Source organism: Scomber scombrus, chromosome 10 (genome assembly GCF_963691925.1).
Source record: "Scomber scombrus chromosome 10, fScoSco1.1, whole genome shotgun sequence".
Classification (NCBI taxonomy): domain Eukaryota; kingdom Metazoa; phylum Chordata; class Actinopteri; order Scombriformes; family Scombridae; genus Scomber; species Scomber scombrus.
In genome coordinates this window covers 7,508,521-7,520,604 of record NC_084979.1, presented here as the reverse complement: position 1 = coordinate 7,520,604, position 12,084 = coordinate 7,508,521, and the positions used below count along the sequence as shown (strand labels likewise).

At 41.3% G+C, this 12,084-nt stretch overlaps 1 protein-coding gene across 1 annotated transcript; it reads left to right on the top strand.

Annotated features, from left to right (window-relative positions):
- Positions 1 to 3,812: 3,812 nt before the first annotated feature.
- vwa1 (von Willebrand factor A domain containing 1) lies at positions 3,813 to 11,561 on the top strand. The gene is made up of 6 exons (XM_062427268.1): positions 3,813 to 4,219; positions 7,033 to 7,590; positions 8,433 to 8,765; positions 9,088 to 9,363; positions 9,652 to 9,927; positions 10,544 to 11,561. The coding sequence occupies exons 1-6, from the start codon at positions 4,135 to 4,137 to the stop codon at positions 10,570 to 10,572; spliced, it is 1,557 nt and encodes a 518-aa protein (XP_062283252.1). The 5' UTR covers positions 3,813 to 4,134; the 3' UTR covers positions 10,573 to 11,561.
- Positions 11,562 to 12,084: the final 523 nt, after the last annotated feature.

Sequence of the window (12,084 nt, the reverse complement as noted above, 5' to 3'; positions counted from 1 at the left end):
GGTCCTCTGCACATCCCATCCTCTGGGATGGGAAATCCTTCTGACTCCCCTGTATCTATTTTTGGTTTAATGTTTTTTATTTATGTCTTTTCAAAAGCTACCACACAGGAGGTGTGTTTTTGGCTCAACAGTACATTTGAGCTCTAAAGTAAATTCTCCAGAATATTTTATCTGTGTTTACTCTAATCCTCTAATTCTCCACTTGGATTTATCTGACATTGCCATCCCTCTCCTACCTGTACCAGCCTTTTTTCAGTGTCTAATCTAGCCTCTCCTCTGCAATCTTTTCTTTATCTTGATAATATGGTTTGGTTTACTTTTACTCAGAGAGAAGCAGCACTTCTGCACAAGAAAACATGGTTCACTATAAACCAAACCTCGAATACCATAGGTTGGCAAAAAGGAGGAAAAGACTGGCAAATATAGATCTGTGGAATTCACTGAACCACTGACAGGGGCATTCCAATATGTAGCCAAATACTCTGCAGCCAAGCTTTTAATGGGTAATTACAACTAAGCTGCTATTATGGGCCGAAGTTACAAGAAACTACATAAGAAGCAGTTACTCAGGCAGCTCGAACAGGGTTTCAGGCTTCAACCCCTCTCCCAGAGGATGTGCTGTTTTTCTCAAGATCCGTGATATCATACCCTAAAATGTTATGATGAGCACAATGTCATAAACTCTTCCACCGCTGCAATGTCATCTCACTTTTTTCGCCTCTCCACCGTTCCAACCCCTCCTCTGTCTTGCTCAAGACCTAAAAGGTCAAGTTTACGGTGTTGTTGCACTTTTTCCCTCTTAAAGAGCTTTCACGTGTCATCCCACCAGGACTATGATGGTATGTGAAAATGAGCAGAAACAGATCATTGTCCAGGTTGCATAATCGGAAATAGTGATTGAGACAGTGGTGACAGGGTGCTGAAATGAAGCTGTGCTGGGTGTAAACAGCTGGCAATGTCTGTGGATTTCAGCGCAATGCAACTGCGGTTCGTGTGCTTGACACAGGTCAGTCAACAGCATGTAATATGTCATTGCACAACTCACATAGTGCTTGACATGGCGAAATATGCGCAGATGTGTTCACGTATGAGCACAGGGTCATGCAAAGAGTATACAATACATGTTCAACTATTTACTGCTCCCATGTACACGTACACACACCAGTGCCAAGTTGTTCCAGGTGGGGGTATACTGCATGTAACTGATTTACAGCTCACTGACTAAACTATTAAATACAAGCACAGGAAGAGAACTCCCACATACAGTAACATCCAAACAGCACAGTGACGTTGACCATAGGCTTCAGGGGCCGCAAATGTGCATGTAAGAACACGCTCAACCCCCGAAGGGGAGGCACACAAAAACCACAAAGAAATTAATGTTGCATGTCTGTTGTGCAGTAGCAGCAGTGTGTAAATGGATCATGATGCAGCAGGGAACTTGGCTTTCTAGACATTTTGAGGTCAATTTTAGCAACAGAGCGTAAAACAAACATTTTTAGTAACCAGACACAGACTTAAATTGTCCTGGCTGCCAATGTAGTTACTGTAAATGTACGTAAAATGGAGTGATTCACCAGCCACAAGCATAATTAAGTGCGAGTAATCGTCACTTATATGGTGATCATTTTTCATTATCTTCTATATGTTTGATTACAATATCTCAGAAATCAACTATTAATTATCATAATGATTCCCAATCATTGACTGCACTGTGGTGGGAGTGGTTTGTTACTAGGTGTGTATTGGGAAGGGTGTGTTTATTGTAAATGTCACATTGGAACAATAGAAGTATTTGGACATGATGTGTCACAGAGGAATCTAGACCTTTGTCCAGTCCCACTTGAATTCCTACATCCTCTCCCATCCATTTATTTCCTCCTACTAGCCTTGTTTTCTTCTTTGTTTCTGTCTCACACACTCACTCACGCACGCACGCACGCACGCACGCACGCACGCACGCACGGACGCACGCACACACGCACGCACACAAACACACACAATAACAGTAAAGTAGGTGCGGTACAAATCCATGCAGGCCAGTGTTAAACTGTCCATTCACTTCACTTTCCACACGTAAATCTTACTTTATTTTAAAAGGCTGCGTGGTTGACCTCACAGAATAGCTTACATGCAAAGCTGTCGACCTAGAACTATGTGCTGTATAATTTCAAACATGCACTCCCAGTGGTTTAAATGCTGCAATATTTGTGGTCTCTGTTGGTGAACCAGAGGCTCCTTAATCTCTAGCTTTGCTAAAAACTCACTGTTGTCTTTACCAGGACAAGTATTCATAAATTAATCCTAAAGGTATCAATATTAGGATTCCCATGTAGAACATTTCAGCAAAAATATGTTTCTTTTTCTCTTGCAGTCAGTATAAACCCACAGGAGCTGAATTTCATGGTGTATATGACCTCCTATAGAAGACTTGCCAGCAAAAATGTAGAGTTTTTAGTGGGTTCCCCATTTATATCCCTGCCAACAGGGTAACTTGAAGACTGAAATCCAATTGTGGCTCACATCCAAGTAGTTGACGCCTGGATGGTGAACACAGCCCTATTTACTATTCTGAGTTACTGGGGAGACTGGAGGGAGGAGTGAGGTACACAAAACATACAGTGCGTCAAGCCTGACAGAAGGGAGGGAAGTTCAAGCAGCTTTACTTTCAAACTAAAGTACCATTTTTGTTTTTTAGATTTATTACTCTGATTGCTTTGTTATCAAGTAGGGACTTTGCCACAGCAGCACATACACTGTGTCAGGGCAAAGTCCCTGCATTTGATTTCATTTACAACTACAACTAAAAATCTGTGCTTAAGAAAATATCTAACGTACTATAATACAATGTATTATATTTATACTTTATACTTTTACTACATTCCAGAGGAAAATACAGTAATAGCATTTATCTGACAGCTGTAGATACTTTGCTGAATAATACCAAGTAAAACTAAAGATTAAACTGGTCAAAAGTGAGTAAAGCACGTAAAACTAACTCCACATCCACTATCCCACATTGATAATAATAATAATAATAATAATAATAATAATAATAATAATAATAATAATAATAATAATAATATGAGCAAAGATTTTTAGCGATACTTTAGGAACATTTTTGTTAATAATACTGGGGGGACAGAGCCTTCTCAGATACCGCCCCAGCTCTCTGGAACTCACTCCCTAAATCCCTCCATGACTGCACTGACCTCATAAAATTCAAATCACTTCTCCAGACCCACTTTTTCAAATACACTTTTAATGTTGGATTGTTTTGATGTTTTCTTTTCTTTTCTTTTCCGTTTCTTCTTCTCTGCATTGCTTTTATTGATTGTGTTTTCATTTATTCTGTATGGTTTTATTTTTTTAATTATGTTTTGATCTGTAAAGTGTCTTTGAGTATTGTTAAAAAAGTACTATAAATAGTACAAATAGTAAGTATTATAAATAAAATGTATTGTTATGATTATGATTATTATTATTATTACTTTATGTCTAATTTAGAAAGCAGGACTTTAATATCTGACATGTTTTGAGTAAAGACTGGTTTATTTACGTTAGCAGTCATTCATAAGTATGATATATAAAACACATACAGAGCTGATTGGCATAACTATTATTTCTTTAGCCTAAACTTCAAATTCACATCTTTCTTAAAATCTCAAATAAAAGGATCCCCCGGAGACCAAAGTGAGACCATTTTACAGCTTTGTTGAAGAAAAGGAAATGATCTAAGCAACGAGAGTTTACTTTGGAAGAAAGCTTGTGTTGATTCTCGCGTGCTTGACACACGTGTCTTGGAGCGCGAGCGAAGCGCATTTGCATTGACGAGGAGCGCCCAGACTTTGCGCGCACACACAGGCTGAAGTTTACAGTTTGGCTTAGTTTAAGTTTAACCTCCAGAGTCTCCAGTTGCCGAGAGTTTGATCATGCTCAGCAAAGAAGAAAGAGGAGAAGCAGAATAAAGAACCGGACTGAATGGGACTTTTATAAATTATGCTTTGACTGTGATTTACTGACTGGGAGTGCGCTCCTCCGGGCTGTGGTGGATATAAAGGGTCGACTGAAGACCTCTTAACATTTGTTTTCATTTGCGTCGGTGGAACTGAGTCATACACTTTGCTTGCAGTGATGGAGAGCCTCATGTTATTGACATGGATGCTGTTGTGTTCGCTCCTGCGGCCGTCGGCTACACAGAACCCCCCACCTGAAGGAGGTAAGCCCCCTCAGATGGATTCATCCAATGGTACCCAACTTTACCTTTCTTAGCGTTATGATACAGAAACGTGTTTCAATTAGGAATCAGATTAAAAAAACTGGAAAAATGATGGAACTTTCTTTTATTTTATTGTGGTGACCTAAATATCTTGTCTATTAGACGACTTTCTCCAAAGGGATTTAGTCAATATAAAGTCAATTAAAAAGCTCTAATGGCAAATAATATGAGCTCCAGGGAACTGATGCTGCTGCAGCAGGAGGTGGAGGGACAGTCTGGGCTCAGGGTGCGGTTGATATTACACCAGTGTTCTCTGTGAAATGGCAGGACTCCAGGTATTGAATTGTCAGTTGGTGAAATACCATCCAGGGACCACCCAGGTATCCAGTAGCTCTAGGGGCTCCCTATATAACATGAGAAAGAGCTGAATTTCCAGATTATTGTCTGTTGATGACATCTCTTAGCCTTGTCGCTGTGGTTTCCCAAGAGAGAACAATGCCCTCCCCAGATCAGAATGTATTCATATTTAGTTAATTAAAGTAATAACAGCAAGAATGACAGCTCTGACCTTCAGTTTCCCATATCAACAGTCCACTGTAAATGACTAACTAAACCATAAGTAATAATAAAAGTCTCATATTGGGGGTCACTGAGCTATAACTAAATGTTTTTAGGCTGTTTGTGAAGTTTCTTCATCCTACTCTGGTGTAGAGTTTACTGACACTGAGGCATTGTGTAACCTCTTCAATTTTTCAGCTGTTCTTACACAAATACACATGCCTTTAATTATTGATAAATTATACTGTATCACTAACCAAGTAAAACATATAAGATAACATATGCTGTTATCTCAGCGATACCTTTATGCAACTGTGGTAAAGCTCATGACCATGAAACGTCTTTCGAAGCCAGACTTAGTGGTGACACCATCAAGTCTGTCTGTTTCTTTATGACTGTGTCAAGCAGTGAGTAAGATGCTGTCACTTTGCTATTTCCATTAATAGGGACCCTGATGACTTTCAACCAACTTAGCTTACAGTAATTGGGCTTTTTATAGGCGTACTTGCTGTTAATACTTTCATCCTTGTGCAATAAAGATCTCTTTCCCACAAGTCACATACACAGAAAAAGAAAGTGTGTTTATCCCAGGTTAATAGTGATTATGAGTAATTAAGTTGATTATTAAGGATCAAGAATAGGCATTTAAGAGAAACTAAGGTTGTGATAGTTGCTTTTGTTATTTTGGTGTCTCTTATTCTGGTGTTGAAATCTTTTGGACACAAGAGGCTTATAAATCAGAATTCCTTTATTCTTCTGCAGCACACCACGTTTATATTGTCTTCTCATCTGCGCTTTATTTCAGCACATCCAGCATTGCAAATCCTATGTTGTGCAGGCTTGATTGTGCCTGTGTCAGTAATGGACTCATATTGTGCCCATGTGTTCAACAGGTTGCCCGCTCTGCTCCTGTAGTGTTTTACTGCGGGCCACGTGAGGTTTCACGCTTTGTTTTTCCACCATTACATCGCGCATGTGTTAATAGTCCACCAATAAATCTGATTTACAGCGTGTACGATAGCAGCAGACTGCATTTAAACCTGTCTTTTCTTTAGATAAACAGTGAAGCAGCTATCTCCAGACATCAACATAGGGTTTCAGATAAAGACATACCTGCACAAAGGTAGAGGAAAGCTGTGTGTGTGTGTGTGTGTGTGGGGGGGGGGGATTATGATACAGAGGGGCCCCCTTGCCGCAAAGTCCACACAACAAGGCAGATGCAAGGAATTCTTTAGGCTGATGGAGAGAAAGGCGGCAAGGGTGCATTGCTGCATGTTTGATTTGTGTGTGTATGCATACCTCTCTCCCCTCTTGGATTTCAACACCTCTGAGTCTTATCAACACCTCATCTCATGTTTTACACATCCAAATATTAAATAAAGAGGCATCCAAAGGTGTCAAGGTGTTTGAGCCGCTGCCTTTAATTGTATTCTTATTAAGCCAGAATGTTCCTGAGGCAACTGTCTCTCACTCTATCTGTCTTCTCACACATTTCTTTTTCTTCTCTCCTTAACCCTGGCTCGGCGAATTTAATAGTGGGTGTTTTTCTTTGGATGAGTGAACAATCTTAAGATCTGCAAATAAACAATTCTTTAAGATTCTGCCTGTAATGCTGCTGCCTCTTTTTCGCTCTCTCTGCTCTGTATATGGCCATCCAACATTCCTCCTCGTCTCTCGCATGGAACTGCCAGTACAGCACCCCCGCCCCCCCTCAACCCCGCTCGTCTCCTTTTAACGCCTTTTATTTCCCCTTGTCCCACCTCCTTTCTCCACTCCCTCTCCCTTTACCGCCTAATAACGAGCAGCTACTGGTCCCTCCCTCCTCAGCCTTCACTCCTGGCATTCCTTTTTATATTCTGTTATAAAATATTGAAAATGGGATAGGAAAAAAAAAGCAAATTTTGGCTCAGAATCCCTTTTATCCATCTGAAGTTATCACAGAATCCAGCATCATTTTGCATTTCCTCTGTTTCTTTTGATTTCTTCTTATCTTCACTGTAAATATTTGTTTCTGTCTTGCTCCTGACTCGGCTGCTTTTATGTTGACAACATCTCCATAAATGTTATAATGACTGTGTGACTGTGTTGTTCCTAGGAAACGGATAGAGCCGGGGAGGGAGATTCTAAGTGTGTGTGTGCAAGTGTTTGTGTCCTGCAGCGTGAGAGGAGACCTGTGGAAAAAGTTGTGGGAGTAAAAGGGAATCATAGGGGACGTATAAACAACTGTGCTGATCTTCTGTAATGTTTCTCCACAGTGCTGAACTGCTGCGAGGGTGACGTCCTCTTCTTATTGGATTCCTCGGGCAGCGTATCATCCTATGAGCACTCCCGCATGCTCAACTTCCTTTCTGAACTCCTCCTCCCCTTCTCACTGGGAGAGGATCAAGTGAGGGTAGGACTTCTGCAGGTGGGCACCCGACCACGCCTTGAGTTTGGCTTTAACACCTACAGCGACCAAAGTGGCCTCCAGGGGGCTTTGAGGGGTACCAAACCTCTCAGGGGAGACACTAACACAGTAGACGCGCTGAGAATGGCAAGGGACCGGGTGCTGAGACCAGGAGCAGCAGATGGGGCCCGACCGGGGCTCCCGAGAGTGCTGGTGTGGTTGACCGATGGAGTGAAACCGGGCGATGTGATTGGACCAATGGCTGAGCTGCGGGAACAGGGCGTGGCTGTGCTGGTGGTCTCCACTGGGCCTGGTAACTATCAGGTGTTTAGGCAAGTGGTGTCCCCGCCTATTGAAAACCACCTGCACTTTGTGGACATTGATGACATGAGTATCATCACAGAGGACCTTCGTAATGCCATCATTGGTAAGTATGGCACAGGGGATTCTTGAGGTTTAAGGAGGCTATGGAGTCTGAAGTGTGATTTAGGCAAACTGACCCTTTAAAAATCAAGGTTCAAGGAGCTATAGATAGCAGTAACACTACATCTGCATTACCCATGTCTTTTAATAGATTTGAGAAACTCCCTCTTTCAAACATCTACAATCACACTAGACGCCTGCCACTCATACAGTGGTGTTTTACATGTCTGTTTGCGTCTCCCTAATGCCACACATGCTCCTGAAGACAGTGAGGCCAAATAGGAACCATGGACACTGAGCATGTCTGTGTGCGTATGTAAGATTCTGTAATGTGATAGGGTGATCTATTAATGGATTAATGACTCAACTTGCTGCATCTTCCAACACTATGCCAGACATGATACATATATATTTATATATATAGACTGGGGAGATCACCCATTTCTCCTGATTAGGGAACTGCCATAACACTCACAAGGGACACCTCAGCAATTATACAATATATACTGCAGCCGTAAGACATGATGCATAGTATAAATAAGTGTTGTGTGCGACAAGGAGAAATGGATCCTATTGCAGATATCAATGCCCCAGTGAAGTTTGTTATTTTGTTGCAGGGCCTAACTGGGCAGGCTATTTCCAGTTGTCTTATTCCAAGGGTTATGAATGCTTTCAGAAACCCAAGTCTGCGTGTCTATGTGGGTGGCTGCCAAGGCATTTTTAGCACTCTGTCTTATTCTCTTCACTGTCACCATCATATTTCTCTCTTTGCAAAATGATAACTTCTTCCTCAATTCTGACAGAGCCACACAGTAACTTCATTCTTCTTCATCCCCCCTTCAACAGAGATCATCAGAGCCGAGCGAATCAATGTCAAAGACGTCTCCACCAACTCTGCCACACTCCAGTGGCGACCTGTTCTGTCCGGTTTGACGGGCTACTATGAGGTTCGCTTCGGTCCGCTTCCCTCTGGAGGAGTTGGGGGTGGTCCTGGAGGTGGAACTGGGACCAGTCCGAGCACTGGTGGTAGCCAATACCAGAGAATCACCCAATCTGCAGATTCCAGCGCTGCCAGGCTAACAGGCCTGAAGCCTGACACCACCTATACCGCCACACTAACCCCGGAGTCCAATGAACAAGCATTTAACACTCTCTCTGTCAACTTCAGAACAAAACCAGGTTGGGTTATATCCCATGTACACATTGTGTGATAAACCATAACTGTACACCTAGTTTGCTACTTACTCTTAATTTTTGATTGGGCTTGTTACAGTTACAGTTCAAAAGTTTACTCCTTCCAGCTTCTCAAATTGCCTTTATCTGTCGTATGTCAATGAATATTTTAAAGTTTTGACCTAATTTGGAGATGTCTCCTTGGGGATCGTGGTGTGATTAATCATTGCTGAAAATTATCATGGGTTGCAGCCCTAGTCTGTTATTTTTCTTCATATTATCTTTCAGTTCCTCAGTGTTTTTCCTTGTCTCCCTACTCTCCCAACAGAGGTGGTGAGTCCAGCTGTGGTGACTGTATCTGAGTCAGGGCAAACCAGTGTTCGGGTGAGTTGGGGTCCTCTTCAGCCAGAGACGGTCAAAAGTTACTACATTGAATACTCTGCCCTGCCCAGAGGCAAACTCCACGCTGTCACAGTGGGCCGAACACAAAACTCCACGCTCCTCAAGGGCCTCCAACCAGATACCACCTACCTGGTTACTGTCAGCGCTCGGCATGCCTCGGGCAAAGAGAAGGCAATGTCTGTCAAAGTGTGTACTCAGGAAGGTGAGCTATGTGAAGAAAATACAGTCAAACTCAGTGATCAAGGATCAGTTTGCTGCAAACTAATCCTAATACTACACGGCATAGTACTTTTGGCCTCTTAAATTTCAGATAATTACTATCCGTCTCATTCAGGTTTGACTACTCCAAGTGCAGTTTGGAGCTGCTAGCTGAGCCAGAGCCAAACAATACTGTACAAGTTCTACTGAAGCAATTCCTCTAGTCTACATTCATATCCTCTTCTTTGTAAAACTCTGACTAAATATGATACTCTGTGGTCTCTGTTTCCAGAAACTCCAGCCCTGGCAGACCTTCAGCTGACCACAGTGGGTAGTGACTCAGTGCAGGTTGACTGGAAGGGCAGCATGACTGGTTTGAGGGGCTACTGGCTCACCTGGGAAGGAGAGCAAAGCTCTGACCCTGACCAGCGTTCCTCCCTCTATTTGCCACCCAACTCTTTGTCAACGCACCTCACACACCTCCCCCCATCGGCTAGGGTGTGTGTGTCACCCATTTACAAGACAGCCCGGGGAGAGGGACTGTGTTGCACAGCACAGTTTGAGTCAGGTAAATTGTGACAGGTCATGAAGTGTATTTTTAGTCGAGTTGCTGTTTAAAGCAATAGTTAGACAGTTTTGGAAATACTGTATGGCTCGCTTTCTTTCTGAGGGTATATTCCATTTTTAGGTTTGTGCATTTAGTACACAGCTAGAGTCAGAAGGCAATCTGTCTAGACTAGCCTTTCCAATGTTAAAAGCTGTTTCCTCTCTTTAATCTAATCACTTCCTTCATCTTCTAATCTTCTAACTATTTCCTTAAATGTTTAACTATTCCTTTATAGGCTCAATTTCCTAAATTTATTAAAAGAAAGTCTCCTTTAACACATTTTCCATTGCCATGAGCACCACAAGTGAAATTCTACTCACTCCTTTGAAACCTGTGTGACTAGAAGTAAGTCAGATAATGTTATTGTAATTGTTATGTTATTGTAATGTGATTGAGCAAACACATTTAAATGAAACATGTTTATGTTGGACAGTGAATAGCGCCAGATTAATTCCATTTGTTTTGTAATGTTAGTGTTTCATTGATGCAAGAAATTGTTAACAAAAGAATCTGACTTTTGCACAAATGTTAAACTGTATAAATATCTCATCAGCTGTTTTCTCCTTCTGCCTTTTAGATGCATTAGCATATGGCTACCGATCATAGCACTCCTGAACTGCAAGTGCACCTTACCAAACATGGAGGCAGGGCTAGAAGAATGCTGACTTTCATCCATAATTCTTTTCAGTGCCTCTCCCCTCTGTGGATATAATCCAGGAGAGATATGTGGTTTGGCTTACTGAGCACTCACGTGGAAGCCATAGACACTTGAGAGTGGTCTGGGACAATATGGCTACATGTTGATTGCTCCAATCTGCAACACAGAGGACTATTTGCTTTTCCATCTCTATTTTTTCATCTGGTTTACACATTTAGTAAATGTATAATGTTTCAGTTTAAAGATGCAGGCGTAAGATAAAGATATTTCTGAGGTCTGTTTTGCAGACACAGAGCAGGAAATGCTGGGGTTGTTGGATGTTTTATGTGGTTTGTTTTGCAGAGTGCTTTACACCATATGTGGGCCTTATGCCCAAACCAGCATTTTTTTCAAATCCTGCTAAAGAGAACATTTGATTTACATTCATAATGAATACGTATGGCTTATACTTACATTACTTCCCTATCAACAGGTTTGATATCATTGGAAACTTGGTGTGTGCAAGAAGGGAAGGTTAACGTGTGGCCCTTTAATAACAGGAGATTCAGGGATTGCTTTAAACTTTTAAGGAATTATGAACAGACCAACCCAATGCCGTAAAAACCACAGAAATGCAGCATGTGTGACAGATGTGTGTAACTGAAAGAAGTCTTGTATTGGGGGTCTGCTCATAGATCCATCATTCATATTTATTAATCTAGAATCATGTAAGTATGAAAATTAATCGCTTACAGTATACAGACGTTTTTTTTTGCATTTTAAGACTGTTACCTTTTTATAAGCTGGTCTTTACTGCCCCCTACTGGAAGGATCCTCACAGACTTACAGCTGATCTTTTACTGTTATCCTCTCAGAGCAAATGTCTTATTTCATGTTTGGTGACCACTATTGAATTTTAACATGAGCTTGCAATAAAGTCCTTGAATAATTTTGTTAATACTGTCTTTTGCTCTTTGTTTTTTTTAAACTATAATACAAACTCACATCACCAACTGAGATTAAGACTAAGTATTCTAAATATTTGTGTATTTTATTTGCAGGGTTTTTACTCTGAGCTACAGTATGTTCTTTTAACATGTGTAGATTTGGGTGTGAATGTGGCTTAAAAACAGACCTTTTCCCTCCACAGATTATCTGATCAAATTTAATGAAAGTATACACTGAGTACACTGACTGTTTAATATGCTACTGATGGACTGAATCAGCAACTTTGTATCAAGACTTTTCCCTGTAAATGAGCACACGTTCAGATGTTAGCTGGTACCGTTTGTAAATTATAGTCAGTCTTTTCTGGTTAAATGTCAATTTAAAGATATTTAATCCATCATTTCTATATCAGTAATTTCAACCCACAGGTCTCACCTAATTGCCCAAATGGGTATGTATGTATGTGGATGATCCAAGGAACTAAATACCTGTCAAGGTACACCATCCCATTGATCCAGTCTTGTAAATCCAAC